Source organism: Miniopterus schreibersii (genome assembly GCF_964146895.1).
Source record: "Miniopterus schreibersii genome assembly, chromosome: 13".
Lineage (NCBI taxonomy): Eukaryota > Metazoa > Chordata > Mammalia > Chiroptera > Miniopteridae > Miniopterus > Miniopterus schreibersii.
This window is the reverse complement of record NC_138113.1, coordinates 41,444,340-41,464,731: the sequence shown is the minus strand read 5'-3', so window position 1 is coordinate 41,464,731 and position 20,392 is coordinate 41,444,340. Positions and strand designations below refer to the sequence as shown.

General features: G+C 49.6%; 1 protein-coding gene and 1 pseudogene across 2 annotated transcripts; both read left to right on the top strand.

The window, feature by feature from the left end:
* The first annotated feature begins 3,435 nt into the window (after window positions 1-3,435).
* Window positions 3,436-6,761, top strand: LOC308566386 (putative N-acetyltransferase 8B). Its single transcript, XM_081156615.1, has 2 exons — window positions 3,436-3,520; window positions 4,149-6,761. The coding sequence occupies exon 2, from the start codon at window positions 4,222-4,224 to the stop codon at window positions 4,924-4,926; it is 705 nt and encodes a 234-aa protein (XP_081012741.1). The 5' UTR covers window positions 3,436-3,520; window positions 4,149-4,221; the 3' UTR covers window positions 4,927-6,761.
* Window positions 6,762-17,756: 10,995 nt separating this feature from the next.
* Window positions 17,757-19,663, top strand: LOC308566580 (putative N-acetyltransferase 8B pseudogene; annotated as a pseudogene). Its single transcript, XR_014000654.1, has 2 exons — window positions 17,757-17,832; window positions 18,462-19,663. The product of XR_014000654.1 is annotated as a putative N-acetyltransferase 8B pseudogene (transcript).
* Window positions 19,664-20,392: the final 729 nt, after the last annotated feature.

The following is a 20,392-nucleotide window of genomic DNA, read 5'->3' as shown; positions in this document are numbered from 1 at the left end:
CTTCAAAAGGGGTGGAGAAATGTGATCGTGCCATGTGTTAGAAAGTGGAGAGGTAGGAATACTTAGGGAACGAACTAGTGATTTTCCCCACGATCATAAAAAGGAAGGGACAGAAGCACATTTCCTGCCTGCACTGTGCTAAGCACTTCATAAGCGCTACCTCGTTAAGTCCTCATTACAATCCCGAGAGATTTTACCAGCGAGGAACCAGACTTGGTCTCTCAAGTCTACTTCAAAAAATGTCAAGTGTACAAAACAATTGCAAATATTATTTGAAAGTACTTGCAGACCTTGTTGCACTCACCCTATTTTGTGTTTGTCCTGGCTCTTAGTCTCCTTTAATCTAGAACAATTCGTTAAAAAAATAAAGGGGGTGAGGTTTTTTTAAGAGTACTCTAGATGTCTTTCAAAATTCCACAGTCAGTTGTTGTTCATGATTGAGTCAGTTCAAATATTTTTGGGGATAATAGATTGATTTTGTGACCTTCCTGCTGCATGTCATCAAAGGGTACATGTCAGTCAGCCCCCACATCGGTGATACGAAGTTTGATCCCTTGGTTCAGGAGGTACCCCAGACCCCTCCATTATAAACTCATGTGTCCCCTGAAGCTAAGAGAGTTGACCCTTCCCCCAAAGCTCAATTTAACCCTGTGGTCAGGGTTAAATTGCAGATCTGCGAGACCCCAGATGCTGTGCTCCCAATGACTTCATCGCACCGCCTCTCCCAGGCCCTCACAAACACGTTCGTTTTATCCATGTGTAACATACACACGTGATTCCATTATTACACATTTGTGTTGCTTTCAAATTTTCGCCTCCCTTTTGCGAGTGTTGGTGCACGTTTCTCTTTCTTTAGGACAGCTTCCCTGAAGTGGAATTACTGGGGAAGAGACATGTGTTCCTTAATGGCTTTTAACACCAGAAAGGTGCCATTTTGCACTCCCAGTAGCTGAGTACAAGCGTGGCGATCTCTGCAATGCCTCTTAACTTTTAAGCATTTTTGACATTTTGAGATGCTGGCCTACTAGTGAAGCAGAAATCTCATGCTCATTAGTTTGCATGTCATGAAGAGCGGTTTTACAGGTTTCTGTAACTGCAGTGTTTTCAGCTCATTCTAACAGGAAGAAACAAACAAACAAAGCAACACTATTTCCTGGGAAAGAAGTGAACATAAGCTCCCCGAGACTTTCAGAGAAAGTCCTTTTCAGCCAAGTCAGGAACAGTGTCCTTTACACTAAACTGGTGGCTCCAGAGCCCAGTGCTCCACCAGCAAAAGCACCTGTAGTTCGAGCCTACAGGGAAGGGATGCAGTTTGGTAGACCACATGGTTTTGTTACCAGGAAACCCCAGTGGGGTTCGGGCTGCCTGTGGCTGTGTCCAATTCAGGGGAGGCAGGGTTGAATCATATAAGGTGTTTATTGAGAAGGCGGCCAACCAAGAAGACAGGGCGCATATGAGCATCCAGAACCTGTCTTAAGGAGTGGCCTGAGAGATCGGGTTACATAGGGAAATGGGGCAAACTGAGGCTGGGGATGGGATGCAGCTACGTGCCGTCCTGGAAGTTCGCAGGGGTCACTTTTGTTCTTGGTCATCTGGCGATGTCTCGATAAGGTGATATCTTAACTCATTGTTCAGAGCTGCATTACCTCCTTAACTGCTTTGTCCGGGATCAAGGGGAGTGTATAGGCCCAAAGGCCTAGGAGAAAGAAACTTAAGGAAAAAAGAAACTTAAACCCCTGCTCACATAAGTATATGTGTTCTATAATTTTATAAGTAATATAATTATATTTCAGATTTATTCAGGTGCTCAATCTTTGGAAATTATAAGTGCCGCTATCAGTTTGGGTCCTAAGTCAAGGATTGCATATTAAAGCAAAAAGCTGGCTTTCTCCCCCAGGCTCTGGAATGAGGTGGGAAATGGGTTCTGTTGCCCAGGTGATCACTGTTGTTCCATATCTCCCCAATTTTGAGCTGAATCACCTCAGGGGAAGGGTCTTTAATCCCCCATCCACTACCCCCAACACACACTCAAAACTACAAGGACTCTCATAAGCCCTGTGCCTTCTTTTTAGGTTGTTCCAGAGCCTGCCAACCCCCTCTTCATGCCCTAATTCCTGGCATCACAGAGGTGGCCGGAAGCCGTTCCATCCTTGCTGCTTGACACAGTCCTTCAAGGAGGAGACATCTGCACAGCCAGTGCTCCATGGGACTTGGTGTATATGGCATATCCCTCTTCCTATGCTTGTTCCCCTTTCTAACGCTCTGTGTCCTTACCCGAGTCACTGCACCAGAAAAGGGCATTGCCCTAGCTGGAAACTTTTCCCTAGCAGGGGACTCGTATGGGACTGGAAAAGACAATGATTCAGTAAAAGCCCCAAGCATTGCAAAAATATCATGTGTCGCTTAAGGAATTCAGACTCAGACTGTCAGCAGAAGAGTTAGGACTTGTTAGGCCCACTGCCCCGGGGGCCTTCCCACCAGGGAAGAGGCCTGCGTTGGGGCCCCTGCTGACTCGGAGGGGCAGGGCCATCTACAGGGAGGCCACCAGTGAGTTCCCACAAGGAATGTATTACTGGGGATGTTTATAGTAATGGAAAACTCTGGGAATCCCCACAAGGAGATTATTTCCACCTACACCTGAACCCTTGTCATACACGGGATATTACAACGAGGACGGACACTGCATAGTTAATTACAAAGGCAAACAGACAAAACATCCCGAGCTTCTTAGAAAGGCCAAGAAGCCTTTAGATGCTTGGTGCCTGTTAGATGAGAAGGTGAAAAAGGCTTTGCATGGACAACTTCGAAAATGCGGGTGTAAATCAGGCAGGCAGTTCCCGCATCTGACGGGCTGCTTCGGGGAGTGTCAGGGAGGGACTCCGAGTAGGCGCCAGGCGGTAGTTATTTCCCTTTTAGCTATATGGTAGAGCAATAAATTAGTAACTTTAGAATAGAAATAACAAACTAGAGATTAACCTGTAGACTAGCGTATAGAAATATAAATAATAGATGAGACTAAAATCAACATAGCTGAACAGAGATAAATTCTTTAGCAAAGGCCAGATAGAAGGTATAAACATTAACTGTGAAGGGTTAAGACAGAAACCAGAGCAACCCATGATGTTACGTTGTTTAACCAGCAATAAAATCAAGTAGTATAAAGAGAGTTGTAGCAAGGCAATAAAGAGAGAAGCTGATTGTCCTCATGCTCTGAACGCTGTCTCTGTGTCGTTCATTCTTCGCCGATGCTGTCCACACCTTTGGGGACCCCATGACCCCTGGGGCTGGACCCTGGCAAGAGGTGACTGAGATCAGGCTCCCTGCCCTGACATGACTCAGCTCCTTGATACTGAGATTGATGATTAACAAAAGCCCAGGAACCAGCCAATGAGGTGGCCTCCGGGGCCTGGTCCCCAGAGGTAGAGCAGGCCCTGCACAGTCTTCCTGGACGCCAGTCAGATGCTGAGGGAGGAGGACAGGCTGAGGCCACCCTGGACATTCGAGGCTTTTGTGGTCGCAGGTGAGAGCACGCGGGTGGAAGGACAGCGCTCTGAGGGAGGCCTGGAGCCCGGACCCTCCTCTGGCTCTCAGGGCAGGGCCAGCTTTGGTGTTTGGCTCTTATGCCACCTCAGCAGCCTAAACATTTGCAACCAAGGGGGAAGGAGCCTTCGCTGAAACCTGTGCTTGGGAACACAGGCTTCCTGCAAAGTGCCGACCCTGCAGAGGGACCAAGCGTAGGGGACACATGCTCTGGCTGCTGCACGGTGTCGTCAATGTACCGAGGAGCTGAGAGAAGAGCCTGGAAAAGGGGAAGAGGGTGGAGGGGGGTTACTGTATATACCAGAGCTTTGTGTGTGTTGTTTTATCAGATTCTCAGAACAATCTCAGAAGGCATGTTTTGATTTTACCCTGTTGTACAGATGAAGAAATAAGCTCAGACGGGTGAACTGACATGCCCAAGGTCATACGGCTAGAAAGGAATGGAGCCAGGATCAATTGCAGGTCATTCTGACCCTGCACCTTGTCGCAGTGGCCGTGGCCCACTTCCTCAGGCAGCAGCAGAAAGACAAGCCCTTGGGGAGGGCTCTCTGGCTCCTGGGAGGTGGGAGACATGGGGGTTCTCACATGGCTTCCTCTCTCTTCCCCAGGACTGCCAGGAAGGGGTGCAGGGACAGCTGGCTCTCTCTGGTGGACTTTGAGACTAAGACTCACAAGCCTTAAATGGCTCCTTATCACATCCGCAAATACCAGGAGATCCACCGGCAATGGGTCCTGGGCTTGTTCTCCCAGGGCATGATTGAGCACGCCCCCACCGCCTTCCGCCACATCCTGAAGCTGCCACAAACACTTGTGCTCTTGCTTGGGGGGCCCCTTGCCCTGTTTCTGGTCTCTGGATCCTGGCTTCTGGCCCTCATGGCCGGCCTCGCCCTCCTGGCTGCCCTGAGGTTCCTTGCCAAATACCCCTGGACCGAGTATGTGGCCAACTGTTTGCGCACAGACATGCGTGACATCACCAAATCCTACTTCAGTGACAGTGGCTCCTGCTTCTGGGTGGCTGAGTGTGAGGGGTGGGTGGTGGGCACAGTGGGAGCTCTGCCCGTCAAGGAGCCCACCCTGAGGAAGCCGCAGCTGGAGCTGCTTCACTTAAGTGTGTCCTCGGAGCACCGGGGCCAGGGGATAGCAAAAGCCCTGGTCAGGACCGTCCTCCAGTTTGCGCGAGACCAGGGCTACAGTGAAGTTGTCCTCAGCACCAGCAGCCTGCAGCACTCCGCCCTGGCCCTGTACCAGAATATGGGCTTCCAGAAGACCGGCCAATACTTCAATTCCATGATTAACAGGCTAATCGCTGTTCATATAGTTCAGTTAACCTACAGGTTGCCCTCTGCTCAAGTCTCCCAGGCACCAGGGCAGAGAGGGGACCTGTGATCTGTTTCCTTGTGGATTCATCAGGTCAGGGCAGGCTCTGCAGCAGTAACAAGCTAACCCCGAGTCTCACTGTGACAACCCAGTAAAAGCTTCTGTTTGTCAACATCCAAACCCCATGGGGATGGTGGTGGTTCTGCTCCACTTAGTCTGTTTCAGTTGCCACTATTGCATTCATCTAGTGACAAAAAACTGTTGCATAAAATCAATCACAAAGAATAATGCATATTATTTAGCTCAAGCTTGTGGGTCAGCAATGTAGGTTGGGCTCGGCCAGACAGCTCGTTTGGTCTCGGCCTTGTTCACAGGTCCCGGGGTTGGCTGAAGTGACAGGGTGACTGGGCTCTCTTAGGTTCCAGCAGGCTTGCTCAGGCATGGTTCAAGATAATTGCACATGAAGCAAAGTAAAGCAGAAACAAGGAAATGCATTTTCAAGTGTCTGCAGGTCTCACATCTGCTAACATCCCAGGCTCAGCGGGAAGAAAGGGACCTGCCTCTTCAGTGCTGCAGAGTTTCAGGAGAAAGGGACTTGGAGAGAAGTGTGGGGTGAATGCAGGTGAGAAGGGTTGGGCCCAGGGAGGCCATCAGTCTGCTCTGGCCCCAGTCGCTCAGCTGAAGGGGAAGAAGGCACCAGCGTCAGACAGTGGGATGCTGACTTGCAGGCCAGACCTAGAAGTCCTGCCACCCACATGCCACTGGCTGGGACCCAGTCACGTGGCCCAACATGCCTGAAGGGAGGTTGGGAAATTCGTGTCCTGGAAGAGACAATGGGATTGGCACGTCTCCCAGATCTGCCACACCTGGGAGCCTGCCTCTGTCCCCAAATGCTCAGAGACTCCAGGTTTTCATGGGTACCTCCCTCAGGCCTCACACCTTCATCTAGTGAGGTGGGGCCACGTGCACCCTTCCCAGCCGGCTCATCACCAGCTCAGCTGCCCACACGTTTTGTTGCCCAGGACCATGGCCCTCAGCTTTGTCCCTCCATTTCAGTATTTTCCTGCCTGGCCTCTGAGGTCTCCCACAGTCCCCTCTGCCAGCCCATCTTCCCCCTTCAGGCCTGCGCCTTGAACATTCCCCTCACGCTTCATGGAAAACTCGACCTTCCCAACCACCTGTGAATCGGTGCCCACACTCTAGCTTTTAAATCAAACTTCTGTGCCCCCTGGTGGTGCTCCAGCTTTGATATGTAGAGGTGGGGTCTGGGGCCCTTCCTCCCTGAGGGGCAGGAAGAGGCAGGACCTGCCCCCATCAGCTTTTCTGGGCCCAGTCAGGTGGCCCCACAGGAGGAGGTCCCACATGGGCACCACTGGTGCTGGAGACCAGGGAGTCGGTCCACGGTGAATCCGATGCTTTGAAAGGTTTTTAAAGTAACAATTAAATGTCTTTACTGAACCCAGAGACATGGTCCCTGTCCTCCAGGGGCTTCCAGGCAGGAGCCAACTGAGAGACTGAGGGGCAAGGGGAGATACATGGGCATAAGTGGGAGGCTGAGGGAATTACTGGCAGGACATCCAAAGGGCACCTACCCCTCTATTGGTGCAGGCTCCCCAGAGGGCCAGGGCTCTGCTCCTGAAAAACAAAATCAGGAATGAGAGTGCCCATCACCTGCTCCAGTCCCCTGCACACACTGCCCAGCCACACTGAGTTGCTCTAGTTCTTTCAGTAAATGGAAGTTCTTGCCCTGACTGGGTGGCTCAGTTGGTTGGAGCGTTTGTCTGCTTCGGTTGAGGATTTGATCCCTGGTCAGTGCACTTACATGAGGCAACCATAATCAATATTTCTCATACTGATGTTTCTCTCTCCCTCTCTCAAATCAATAAATATATCCTCAGGTGAGGAAAATAAATAAATTAATTAATTAATAAATTAATAAATAAATTAATAAAGCTCTCTTTGTGCTTGAGGCCTTCGCACATGCTGTTCCCTCTGTCCGGAACCTTCTCCTTCAACCTCTCCTCCGCCCATCCTCTATGTCTGTTCGATTCCTACACTTTTCAGCTGAGTGACAGGGGTAATTGGGTTGGGGAGGCAACCTTCGAGCGGAGAGGAAGCAGTTCATCTACCTCTATTCTGGCAGATACAGCTATTTAGTGCCTGCTAATCAAAGGGTAGTCCCCAGACCAGCAGCAGGATATTGCCTGGAAGCTTGTTCAAAATCAGTGTAAATATGGAGGTTATTGTGCTCACAAGGTAATGTTAGCACCTTTCCATTAATCCCTGACAGTTTTCTTCTAAATGCAGCATGGCACCAGCCTCCCATGGGCCTCCGCTCCACCTTAGGCAGAGGAAGGCAGGGTCTCCTTTTGGTCCAACCTTCCTACTGCCTAGTTGGCCCAGTGATGGGGCTGATGTGGTCTAACAGCAGGAACAGAGGCCAGCCCACCCAGGCTGGTTACTCCTTGGCCCATCTTCCCCAGACCAAATCCACACTGCCACTGGAGTCTTTTTTAAAATTTTATTTTTCTATTACAGTTTTTTTTAAATATATCTTTATTGATTTCAGAGAGAGGAAGGGAGAGAGAGAGGAGAGAGAGACATCAATGATGAGAGTCATTGACCGGCTGCCTCCTGCAAGCCCCCTACTGGGGATCGAGCCCACAACCCGGGCATGTGCCCTGACCGGGAATCAAACCTTGATCTCCTGGATCCTAAGTCGATGCTCAACCCCTGAGCCACGCCTGGCCGGACCTATTACAGTTTACATTCAAAATGTTTTGTGTTGGCCTGGCCGGACGTGGCTCAGCGGTTGAGCATCGACCTGGGATCCAGGCGATCGGGGTTCGATTCCTGGTCAGGGCACATTCCCGGGTTGCAGGCTCGATCAATGACTCTCTCATCACCGATGTTTCTATCTCTCTCTCTCCCTCTCCTTTCCTCTCTCTGAAATCAATAAAGATATATTTAAAAAAAAAAAAAATGTTTTGTGTTAGTTTCAGGTATCCAGATAGTGGTTAGACAATCACATACTTTACAAAGTGATCCCCCTGATATTGCCAGTACCCATGTGACACCATACATAGTTATTACAATATTATTGACTATGTTCTGTATGCTGTACCTTACATCCTGTGACTATTTTGTGACTACCATTTGTACTTCTTAATCCCTTCACCTTTTTCACCCATCCCCTAACCCCCACCCCCTGTGACAACCATCAGCCTGTTTTCTGTATCTATGAGTCTGTTTCTATTTTGTTTGTTTATATTGTTCTTTAGATTCCACATATATGTGAAATCATATGGTATTTGTCTTTCTCTGTCTGACTTATTTCACTTAACATAATACCCTCTAGGTCCGTCCATGCTGTCACAAATAGTAAGGTTTCATTCTTTTTTATGGCCAAGTAATATTCCATTGTATATATGTGCCACGGCTTTTTTTTTTTTAATCCTTACCTGAGGATATTTTTTCCTTTGCATTACAGAGAGTGTGGAAGAGAGAGAGAAAGGGAGAGAGAGAGAGAGAGAGAGAGGGAGAAACATCAATTTAAGAGAGAGACATCAGTGTGAGAGAGACACATCGATTGGTTGTCACCTGCACGGGCTCTGACTGGGGCTGGGAATGGAGTCCCAAATAGAGGTACATGCCCTTGGCTGGGATTGAACCTGGGACCCTTCAATCTGCGGGCTGACACTCTAACCACTGAGCAAAACTGGCTAGGGCTGTGCCACAGCTTTTTTTTTTTAATATATCTTTATTGATTACAGAGAGAGGAAGGGAGAGGGAGAGAGAGAGAGAGAAACATCAATGATGAGAGTCATTGATCAGCTGCCTCCTGCGCGCCCCCTGCTGGGGATCGAACCTGCAACCCGGGCATGTGCCCTGACCGGGAACCGAACCTCAATCTCCTGGATCCCAGGTCAATGCTCAACCGCTGAGCCAGGCCGGCCAGGCTGCGCCACAGCTTTGTAAGCAGTTTTTTCCTGAAGGATCCATGTAAGGGGTCCAAAGCTGTGAGGTGAAGGCACCCGTGTTTGTGAACTGGAGGATGGTTGGGTCAAGATAGTGGCCTCAGGGTAACAGGGATTCAACTGTAGCTTCCGATGGAGGTACCAGATGTGACAGGTAAGACATTTTACTGTGGGATCGGAGACCAAAGCGTGGAAATTTCCAAGGAGATTATCAAGACCGTGTAGGGGGTTGGCAAGTGTTGCCAAGGGCGGAGGGGAATAGGGAACGATGACTTAGTGAGTGCAGGCTTCCTTTCGGGGTGATTAGCATGTTTTAAGACGTAATATAGGTCGCCGTACAACATAGTGAATGTACTAAACTCCACTGGACATTTTAAAATAATTTTATGCTAGTTTTTAAAAACCAGGAAAAAAAGAATATTAGGTGGCTCCTTAATTCATGAGGAGGGCAGAAAAGTTTGGAGAGAGCAGAGGTGTTGAGAGGTCTTTATCGGGGGAGGGGCTGCTGCGTCGAGCCTGCCCTTACCCAGCAAAGTGGGGAGCGAGGTTTAGCCCCAAGCCCCCCCGATAGGAGCCTCCCTGAGGGTGCCCTCGTCTCTCTCTGCTGTGGAGCAAGAGCCCCGAGCCCGAGGAAGCTGAGAGTCATAGTCGGCGCCTATGGGCCGTGACCTTTGGCAGAGGGAGGGTGTAGCTCTGTGTGTGTGCGTGCGTGCGTGCGTGTGTGTGTGTGTGTGTGTGTGTGTGTGTGTGTGTGCTGGGTGTAGAGTTTCTTCTGAGCTGGGGCTGTGAGGTGGGGGATCCAGGGAAGGCAACGTACAGACCTGTGGTTTGCGCAGGGCCCCTTTAGGGCAGGTGTGGGAGACTGAGTTTTCTAGACAGTAAAGAGAGAGGGCATGGGCCGTGAGCATTTTAGAGGTCAGTGGCTGAACCCAGCTGGAAGAAAACCTAGAATGCAGATTCCAAACTTCCCTTCACCTTTCTTTAGCTGATATTTTGTTTAATTTGATGGGTGAGGTTTTATGTAATGGCAAGAGTCTCCCTTCCCCTTGACTTCTGCTCGGGTCTGGAAGGGCAGGGGAGCAGGAGACTGGAATTCTACCAGGCGACAAAAAGGAGTGAACACACTATTGATATGTGTGAGATGAATAAATCTCAAAATAATAAAAAATACATATATATAATTACCTACTTTAATCAAGTGCCTATGGACAGTAGATAAATAAAACAGTTTATCAAGGTACTTGTCCCTGTTAATGGTGAGTAGAATTAATTGTAGTAAGTTAACAGTTATTTATTAAGAAATAACAATTTGAGAAAAAAAGAAGAAGCAACAATTTGATAGCGAAGAAGTCCTTGATGAGAAGTGCAAAGGCTTCGAGAAGGGAGTGGATACCAGATCCATCTGGTTGGGAGTGGTCAGAAGCCTTTGTGGAGAAGACGGCCCCACACTGGATCCCGAGGAAAGGCCAGAGCCTTAGTCACGTATCAGAATTAGGCCAAGTGTGGCCTGACTACTTACTGGTGTTAGGATGGGCTTGATGGGGCTCCAGGGATGAATCTTACACCAGGCAGAGCTGGTTTTCCTCACAGTGTTTTCCACTAACTCATCAAACGCTTGTCGGACACACCTGCCTGTGGGGTGAGCGTGTGGTGCTGAGAAAGACACAAGCGGGCCTTGGAGGCAGAGCTGCCCAGGCCTGAGTTCCCACCCTGCCAGATGGGGTGGGCCCTTGGGTAGGTTGTCTCAGCTTTCCGGGCCTCAGTTTCCCATTTGTAAAATGGGGACATTAATACCAACCTGAGCTCTTAAGCTGTTGTGAATATCAAATAGCATAGCATAGGCCCTGGGCGGTGGCTCAGTTGGTTGGAGATTGTCCCATGCACCAAAAGGTTGCGGGTTTGATCCCCAGTTAGGGCACATACCTAGGTTGCAGGGTCAATCCCTGGTCAAGTCATGTGCAGGAGGCATTGATGTCTTTCTCTGTTTCTCTCCTCTCAAAATAAAAAAATAAAATAAAATAGAAACATCTCTTTCTCACAGTGCCGGGCATCTAACCTCCCAGGGAATGCCAGCTCTCTCTGCCCTGTGCGTCCCAGGCAGTGGTACTGAGGCAGACAATAAACTAAAACAAGAGTCCTTGGTGGAAAATTAAAGCAGTGCAGCTATTTTGGACAACAGTTTGGCAGTTCCTCAAAATGTCAAACATAGTTACCCTATGACCCTCCAATTCCACTCCTAGGTATTACCAAAAGAATTGAAAGCAGGTGTTCACACAGCTGCTTGCACATGGAAATGTTCATCGCAGCAGTATCCACAAGAGCCAAAAGGTGAAAGCACCCCAAATGTCCATCAGGGGGTGAGGGGATAAACAAAAGCTGTCTCTCCGTACAACCGAATACTATCTTCCATAAAAGGCAGTGAAGCACTGACACGTGGTACAACATGGGCGAACCTTGAAAACGCAAAGAGAAAGAAGCTGAACGTAAAATTCACACAGTGCACGATTCCATTCGTGTGAAACATCCAGAACAGGTCAGTCCTTAGACACAAAGCAGATGGGCGGCTGCCCGGTGCTGGGGAGGAGGGAGACTGGGAGTAACTGTTCATTGGGCAAGAGGTTTCCCTCCGGGGCGGTGAAAATGCTTTGGAACTAGATAGAGGTGGCGGTTGCACATCGTGAATGTACTAAATGCCAGTGAATTGTACATAATTAAGATGGTTAATTAAAGAAATACAATAATAGAATAAAATAACACACCTGTCTTGCCCTTAGGAGTCCACGTATTAACTGGGTCCCTCCAGGCTCTAGAGGCAGCTGAGGCCGAGCCAGGCAGACACCCAAGCCTCAGTTTCAATGTCTGACCGCGGAGCCGGGAGCCTGGAGCGCGCTGAGGCTTCCAGACCTCACCCCCTCGCAGAGAATCAGTCACCCCAAGTCCTCTCTGGCGGTAACTGCTGCCAGCATTTGCGGTCACCACTCAGGCCTTCTCTCTGCTCGCGCGTGTGTATATATTCTTTTTCAGTTAAATTAGTCCAAAAAATGAATGAAGACATGCTGTTATATAACCTTTTATTGTTGGCACTGTACTTGGACGATATTTTCGTGTCGATACATCCTGATCGTGAATGTTGGTGGCTGGGAGGAACGGTGGAAAAAGCCTGAATGTCAACCGAGGCCGCAGGGTTTGCAGGAGGCCGCAGAAGCCTGGTGAGGGCGCAGGCTTCAAAGGTGGGGGGCAGGGACAGCACAGACCTTTGTCCCTTCAGCTGACCACTGGGGTTAATATTAGACTCACGAGGAATACTCCACCGTACTTTGTTCTCTTTTGATTTCCAGTTCAAATTTTGCTCAACACTGAAATGTTTAAATAAAATATTAAAAGTGTACAGAAAACAATGTGACAAATGCCCATGGACTCAAGACCCAGACTTCACGTTAATGAAACTCTACCCTGTGCCTTTTCTGGTGCCAAGCCCCGCAGCCTTGGCAGTCTCCATCCGCGGGCTGGCTTCCAGCTGCCAGCTGTGGTTTCCGAATAGGAAGGCTGTGATGGCACCTTTAGGGGCAGCCACGACCTTTCTCTCCAGTCTGGACTTTTTCCAGTGTCCTCCTAGAAGCTCTTGCTAAAGCCCTGGCTGTCATCCCGGATCCCGCCCTCGCCCTCATTCCCATTCGGATTGTTACTAACTCCTGCCATTTCTTCGCCCAAAGCGCACCCCCAGGAAGCCAGGCCTCACCATCTCCGTCACCCCACTCCTGTCCAACACACCACTTTCTCTCGCAAGGTGTCTGCTAGCCCAGACAGCTCCTTTGTGAATATAAAATATGTGAACTAGGCATCCCCTTCATGCAAACACAGCCCACTGGATGAACAGTTAGTTGGGCAGCGATGCCTTTGAGCAAATAAGAAAAGGGTGCGTTTTCTTTGACCAGACTCAGCTCCGTGCCAGAGCTCATGGCGTGGTAAGTGGAGTAAGGCTCCACTTAGGTTCCACCTGCCCTCCTTGCCCAGGTGCTCTTGCACAGCGAACAACCTGCCTATCTGTACCTGGGGGCCCCTTTTCGCCTGAACCACGGCACTAGGCTCGGGGGTTGGGTACAGGGTGGGCGTGATGTTGGGGGATATCTCCCTCCATTCTTGTGTTAACCTAAAAAGAAAAGTCCAAAGTGAAAGGCAACAAACATTTATTTGATATCAGAAGAGAATGGTTATTCTGGAAGAGCCCATTCAGCAGAAGCCCAAATAGTGTTCCAGTTAGGAGACAAAGGCAAGGGCTGTTTATGAGAAAGGGAAGGGGAGCAATTACATCATAGAAGGAAGACGTTTCTGTGGGTGCAGATAAACTAACAGCGATGCTAAATCTGAACAATGTTTTTAGTTTTCAGTGAGGTAGCGTCAGTCCAGCAGCCATAATACCTGCTTTCTTGTTATCTTTGCAAACAATTCTTCAGGACCCAATGTTGCCTTAGATCCAGTGAAAAGCTAGTTTCTCCTGTTTTAACATTCCAAAGAGCTGAGGCATGAGACATGCAAGGCAGTTCCTCTGGGGTGGCAGCTGCAACTCTGTTTTAAAGCGGCTCCATTTAGGCCCTGGCCTGGTAGCTCAGCTGGTTAGAGCATCATCCTGATAGACCAGGGTTGTAAGTTCGATCCACGGTCAGGGCACACACAAGAATCAACCAATGAATGCATAAGTAAGTGAACAACATGTTGATCTCTCTCTCTCTCTCTCCCCCCACTCCTCCTTCTCTCTAAAATCAATAAAAAATAAAGTGGCTCCATTTATATTATTTTTTTACATTTTCCCCCTTTTGATCAAGATCTTCCCTTGAAAGCATTGCCGATCAACCATACAAAAGCAACACTGATCAGTTATTAAAAGTGTCATTGGTCTTCCATTGTCAGGATGGCTCATTTTGGGTCTGTCATGCTCTGGTCGGTCCCTCGCCACCAGGAAGGCTCATTCCTGGTATGTCATGCCCCACGTAAGAGGAAAAGAGGTTGTATTTTTTCTTAAGCTTTAGGCCACATTTGAGCAACAAGAAAGCCAGAACAGAGGAAGGCGTTCCTGCCATGTTTCTTTAAGGGCAAACATTGCAGTTTCCCGAGGTTTTTCATATGAAGTCTCAGAGGCCTTTGTGATTATCTCAGAACATAGAGCAACCATTATCAGAGTGGTGTTTTTATAACATGGAGATATGCAAAACTAATAAAGTTTTATAATAACAAAATTGTCTATAATAGCAAACAAACTGTTCAGTTAAACTTGAAGAATAGATCTGACCCACCAAGAGACAATGCCTGACAATAGCCAGGTGAACGTATTAAAGAACTAGGAGATATTAGGGGACACTGCATTTGGTTTGTGTCCAGATTTTATCTAGTTTCATCTTAATTTTTATCAGAGGTGTTTTATCCAAGTACGACAAGAGGTATTATCAACAGAGTAAACCCCACCTTACTTAGCTAGGATACAATCAAGAGCAACTTTATTGTCTAATATAATTTATGTAAGGGAATTAAAAGAAGGAGGAGAGAGAGAGGGGAAGGGATTGAGAACCTATTTGAAGAAATAATGAGTGAAAACTTCCCTAACCTAGTGAAGGAAAACGACATACAAGTCCAAAAAGTGCTGAGAGTCCAAAAAAGATGAACCCCAAGAGGCCCACACCAAGACACATCATAATTAAAATACAAAAGGTTGAAGACAAAGAGAGAATCTTAAAAGGTGCAAGAGAAAGACAGTTAGTTACCTACAAGGGAGCTCCCATAAAAGTGTCAGCTGATTTCTCAACAGAAACATTTCAGGCCAGAAGGGACTGGCACAAAATATTAAAAGTGATGAAAAGCAAGGACCTACAACCCAGCAAGGCTGTCATTTAAAACTGAAGGAGAAATAAAGAGCTTCACAGACAGGAAAAAGCTAAAGGAGTCTGTTCCTACCAAACCAGTCTTACAAGAAATGTTAAAGGGTCTTCTGTAAGGAGGAGGAGGGGGAGGAAGGAAAACACAGAGGAACATAGTTAAAAGAATAAAATGGCAATAAATACATATCTGTCAATAATCACTTTAAATATAAATGCTTTAAATGCTGCAGTCAAAAAGGTAGGTGATTAAATAAGAAAATATTTTGTCTCTTAGAAGCTTCTGCTTATCGATCAAAGAATGCTTTCCATTGTCACAGAAAGGTTTGAATTTCTCTCTTTATGAAATTGTTTAGGACAAACAACATAATAGACAAAGATGAAAAGGAAACAAAAGAGCATGCCCATCAGGGAAACCCCTGTAAGCTGCTCACCCCCATGGTAATTCTCACAAGTGTGAAATGCCCCTCCTGAGGGGGGATGGAGATTCTTTCACATACAGTAGCAAGCTCTTGTGGGATCCCAACACGTGCTGGCACCAGGACAATTGTCCCTGGGGCAATCGACACCCTCCTCCCCCTTGAGAGAAGAAACTCTCCCTTCGGGGAAACTCCTCCTGATCTCAAATCAAGGCACTGGACCTCAACCAATAAAGGAGGGAGGCCTAAACCTAAGAGGGCTTCATAGTCAGGGAGGCAGCAGTCCATGGAAGTGGTTCCAGCAGGTGAGAGTCCATGAGGGTGACCCTAATTCTGAAACCAAATGTGTTAACCTAAAAATAAAAATCCAAAGTGAGTGGCAACAAGCATTTATTTGAGATTAAAAAAGAAGAATGGCCCCAGCAGGGTGGCTCAGTAGGTTGGAGCATTGTTCAGTACACCAACAAGGTTGCAGGTTTGATTCCCAGTCATGCTACTGATGAGAGGCAACCAATCCATGTTCCTCTCTCACATCAGTGTTTCGCCTTCTCTCTCTCACTCCCTTCCTTTCCCTCTAAAATCAATAGTCATATCCGCTGGTGAGGACTGAAAACAAAAGGAATAGTTATTTGGGAACCACTGATTCAAACAGAAACCCTAACAGTGTTCCAATTACGAGGCAAAGGCAAGAGGTATTTATGAGAAAGGCAAGGGGAACAATTACATCAATAGAAGGAAGGCGTTTCTATGGGTGCAGATAAACTAACATGATGACACTAATTCTGTACATTTAAAATTTTCAGTTTGGTCGACATCAGTCCAGTAATCATAACATCTGTTTTATTGTTATCTTTGCAAACAGTTCTTTGGGACACAAAGTTGCTTTAGACTCAGTGCAAAGGTTATTTTGCCCTGTTTTAACCTTCCAAAGGCCTGAGGCATAAGACGTGCAAGGCACGTCCTTTGGGACGGCAGCTCCAGCTCCATTTGAAAGTGGCTCCGTTTATATCACTTTTTTATACCTGCCTCTTCCAATCCATTCTCCACTCATAGCCAGAGTCACACACACACACACACACACACACACACACACACACACACACACACACACACACCCGCACAGCCCTGGCTGTGTTACCCCTGAGCTGAAAGCATGTAAATGGCCTCCGGGGGCTCTTCGAATGGCGTCCAAGCCCTGAACCTGGAGGACAGGCTCTGCAGGGCCAGGCTCCTGCCGCCCTCGTGCTCCTTCCCGCGGGAGCCGCATTGGCCACCTTCCCTGAAAGCCTTGCCTTTGTCCCGCTCAGGGTCTTCCGCCTCTGGCACCTCCGCCTGAAAAGCTCCCCTTTACTCGCCTTGCTCAGGCCTACCTCTCCTTCAGGGCTTTGCCCCAGGGTCCCCCCGGGAGGCCCCGATAAACTCCCTCAGAGCAGCTGGCAGGTCTCCCGTCCAGCCCTCCTCGTGGCCGGAGAGGAGGCGGGTGGCTCCCCAAAGCCGAGAGCTCCTGAGGAGCTTCTGCAGTGAAAGACTCCATGGCCGGGCTCTCTGCTTCATCCCAGGTGCCCACACGGGGCACGGCCCACATACTCATCAGGTAACATCCCGAGCAAAGGTTGATGCTGGCCTCAGGAAACACGGAAACATCAAGCCAGAAACTGCCCTGGTCTATAGGTGAGGCTCTGTGGGGGGAGGCCCCAGCTAAGTTTTTGGAAGGGAAGTATTCCATCTCGCCCCCCAGCAGACAGCATATGATTCCACAGAGAGGGAATTTACCTGTTTTGGTTTTGCCTGTTTTAGTTACTGGTATATCTCAGTGCAAAATATTTAACAGCCGCCACGTGCAGGATCTGATCAATGACCAGAGCACATACAGGCTGCTCTCTGGAGATGGTGCCCGTCAGCTGTGTGTCAGCATAGCTCAGGCTGACAAGGATGCCTGGGTACAGTAGGTGCATCTTACATAATAGTATTGTGAATGAGAGGAAGGAAGGAAGGAAGGAAGGAAGGAAGGAAGGAAGGAAGGAAGGAAGGAAGGAAGGAAGGAAGGAAGGAAGGAAGGAAAGGAGGGAGGGAGGGAGGGAGGGAGGGAGGGAGGGAGGGAGGGAGGGAGGGAGGGAGGGAGGGAGGGAGGGAGGAAAGAACGTAGGTGGAACAAGGTAAGTAAGTGCAGAGAACTGCAAATGATCAATTCTTCTCAGACCAGGTAAAGTCGAGGCAGGGAGAAGACCAGTTGTGAAGGCCCCTGTGTGCCCAGCAGGGGACTGGGACTCTGGCCTCGATGACAGGGCAGAGGGTAAGGGCTGTGTGGCCAGGCTCTGTGTGGAAGGGCCGAGGGTGAAATTTAGAGAGCAAGCAGGTGCCAGGAGGCAGATGCTCTGGGCCTGAGCCCTCATGGGAGGAGGGGGTGTAGACAGACCCCAAGTGGGAGGACCCCTAAGATTTTCTAGACCCTGCTTCCCCCAGCTCTGGGCTAATTACCTGTGATGACAAAAGTGAGTGGAGAACAGGCTCCCTGCCCTGACATGACCCAGCTCCTTGATACTGAGGTTGATGATTAACAAAAATCCAGGAACCAGCCAATGAGGTGGCCTCCGGGGCCTGGTCCCCAGAGGTAGAGCAGGCCCTGCACAGTCTTCCTGGACGCCAGTCAGATGCTGAGGGAGGAGGACAGGCTGAGGCCACCCTGGACATTCGAGGCTTTTGTGGTCGCAGGTGAGAGCACGCGGGTGGAAGGACAGCGCTCTGAGGGAGGCCTGGAGCCCGGACCCTCCTCTGGCTCTCAGGGCAGGGCCAGCTTTGGTGTTTGGCTCTCATGCCACCTCAGCAGCCTAAACATTTGCAACCAAGGGGGAAGGAGCCTTCGCTGAAACCTGTGCTTGGGAACACAGGCTTCCTGCAAAGTGCCGACCCTGCAGAGGGACCAAGCGTAGGGGACACATGCTCTGGCTGCTGCACGGTGTCGTCAATGTACCGAGGAGCTGAGAGAAGAGCCTGGAAAAGGGGGAAGAGGGTGGAGGGGGGTTACTGTATATACCAGAGCTTTGTGTGTGTTGTTTTATCAGATTCTCAGAACAATCTCAGAAGGCATGTTTTGATTTTACCCTGTTGTACAGATGAAGAAATAAGCTCAGACAGGTGAACTGACATGCCCAAGGTCATACGGCTAGAAAGGAATGGAGCCAGGATCAATTGCAGGTCATTCTGACCCTGCACCTTGTCGCAGTGGCCGTGGCCCACTTCCTCAGGCAGCAGCAGAAAGACAAGCCCTTGGGGAGGGCTCTCTGGCTCCTGGGAGGTGGGAGACATGGGGGTTCTCACATGGCTTCCTCTCTCTTCCCCAGGACTGCCAGGAAGGGGTGCAGGGACACCTGGCTCTCTCTGGTGGACATCGACACTCAGACTCACAAGCCTTAAATGGCTCCTTATCACATCTGCAAGTACCAGGAGATCCACCGGCAATGGGTCCTGGGCTTGTTCTACAAGGGCGCAGTCGAGCATGTCTCCACCACCTTCCGCCACATCCTGAAGCTGCCACGAACACTTGTGCTCTTGCTTGGGGGGCCCCTTGCCCTGTTTCTGGTCTCTGGATCCTGGCTTCTGGCCCTCATGGCCGGCCTCGCCCTCCTGGCTGCCCTGAGGTTCCTTGCCAAATACCCCTGGACCGAGTATGTGGCCAACTCTTTGCGCACAGACATGCGTGACATCACCAAATCCTACTTCAGTGACAGTGGCTCCTGCTTCTGGGTGGCTGAGTGTGAGGGGTGGGTGGTGGGCACAGTGGGAGCTCTGCCCGTCAAGGAGCCCACCCTGAGGAAGCTGCAGCTGGAGCTGCTTCACTTAAGTGTGTCCTCGGAGCACCGGGGCCAGGGGATAGCAAAAGCCCTGGTCAGGACCGTCCTCCAGTTTGCGCGAGACCAGGGCTACAGTGAAGTTGTCCTCAGCACCAGCAGCCTGCAGCACTCCGCCCTGGCCCTGTACCAGAATATGGGCTTCCAGAAGACGGGCGAGCACTTCTATTCCAAAAGCTGGATGCTCATCGCTGTTCCTGCATTTGAATTAACCTACCAGTTCCCCTCTGCTCAAGTCTCCCAGGCACCAGGGCAGAGAGGGGACCTGTGATCTGTTTCCTTGTGGATTCATCAGGTCAGGGCAGGCTCTGCAGCAGTAACAAGCTAACCCCGAGTCTCACTGTGACAACCCAGTAAAAGCTTCTGTTTGTCAACATCCAAACCCCATGGGGATGGTGGTGGTTCTGCTCCACTTAGTCTGTTTCAGTTGCCACTATTGCATTCATCTAGTGACAAAAAACTGTTGCATAAAATCAATCACAAAGAATAATGCATATTATTTAGCTCAAGCCTGTGGGTCAGCAATGTAGGTTGGGCTCGGCCAGACAGCTCGTTTGGTCTCGGCCTTGTTCACAGGTCCCGGGGTTGGCTGAAGTGACAGGGTGACTGGGCTCTCTTAGGTTCCAGCAGGCTTGCTCAGGCATGGTTCAAGGTAATTGCACATGAAGCAAAGTAAAGCAGAAACAAGGAAATGCATTTTCAAGTGTCTGCAGGTCTCACATCTGCTAACATCCCAGGCTCAGCGGGAAGAAAGGGACCTGCCTCTTCAGTGCTGCAGAGTTTCAGGAGAAAGGGACTTGGAGAGAAGTGTGGGGTGAATGCAGGTGAGAAGGGTTGGGCCCAGGGAGGCCCTCAGTCTGCTCTGGCCCCAGTCGCTCAGCTGAAGGGGAAGAAGGCACCAGCGTCAGACAGTGGGATGCTGACTTGCAGGCCAGACCTAGAAGTCCTGCCACCCACATGCCACTGGCTGGGACCCAGTCACGTGGCCCAACATGCCTGAAGGGAGGTTGGGAAATTCGTGTCCTGGAAGAGACAATGGGATTGGCACGTCTCCCAGATCTGCCACACCTGGGAGCCTGCCTCTGTCCCCAAATGCTCAGAGACTCCAGGTTTTCATGGGTACCTCCCTCAGGCCTCACACCTTCATCTAGTGAGGTGGGGCCACGTGCACCCTTCCCAGCCGGCTCATCACCAGCTCAGCTGCCCACACATTTTGTTGCCCAGGACCATGGTCCTCAGCTTTGTCCCTCCATTTCAGTATTTTCCTGCCTGGCCTCTGAGGTCTCCCACAGTCCCCTCTGCCAGCCCATCTTCCCCCTTCAGGCCTGCGCCTTGAACATTCCCCTCACGCTTCATGGAAAACTCGACCTTCCCAACCACCTGTGAATCGGTGCCCACACTCTAGCTTTTAAATCAAACTTCTG

What these genes read in the sequence shown, in the direction of transcription:
- LOC308566386 (XM_081156615.1), top strand. Translation starts at nt 4,222, where the DNA reads ATGGCTCCTTATCACATCCGCAAATACCAGGAGATCCACCGGCAATGG.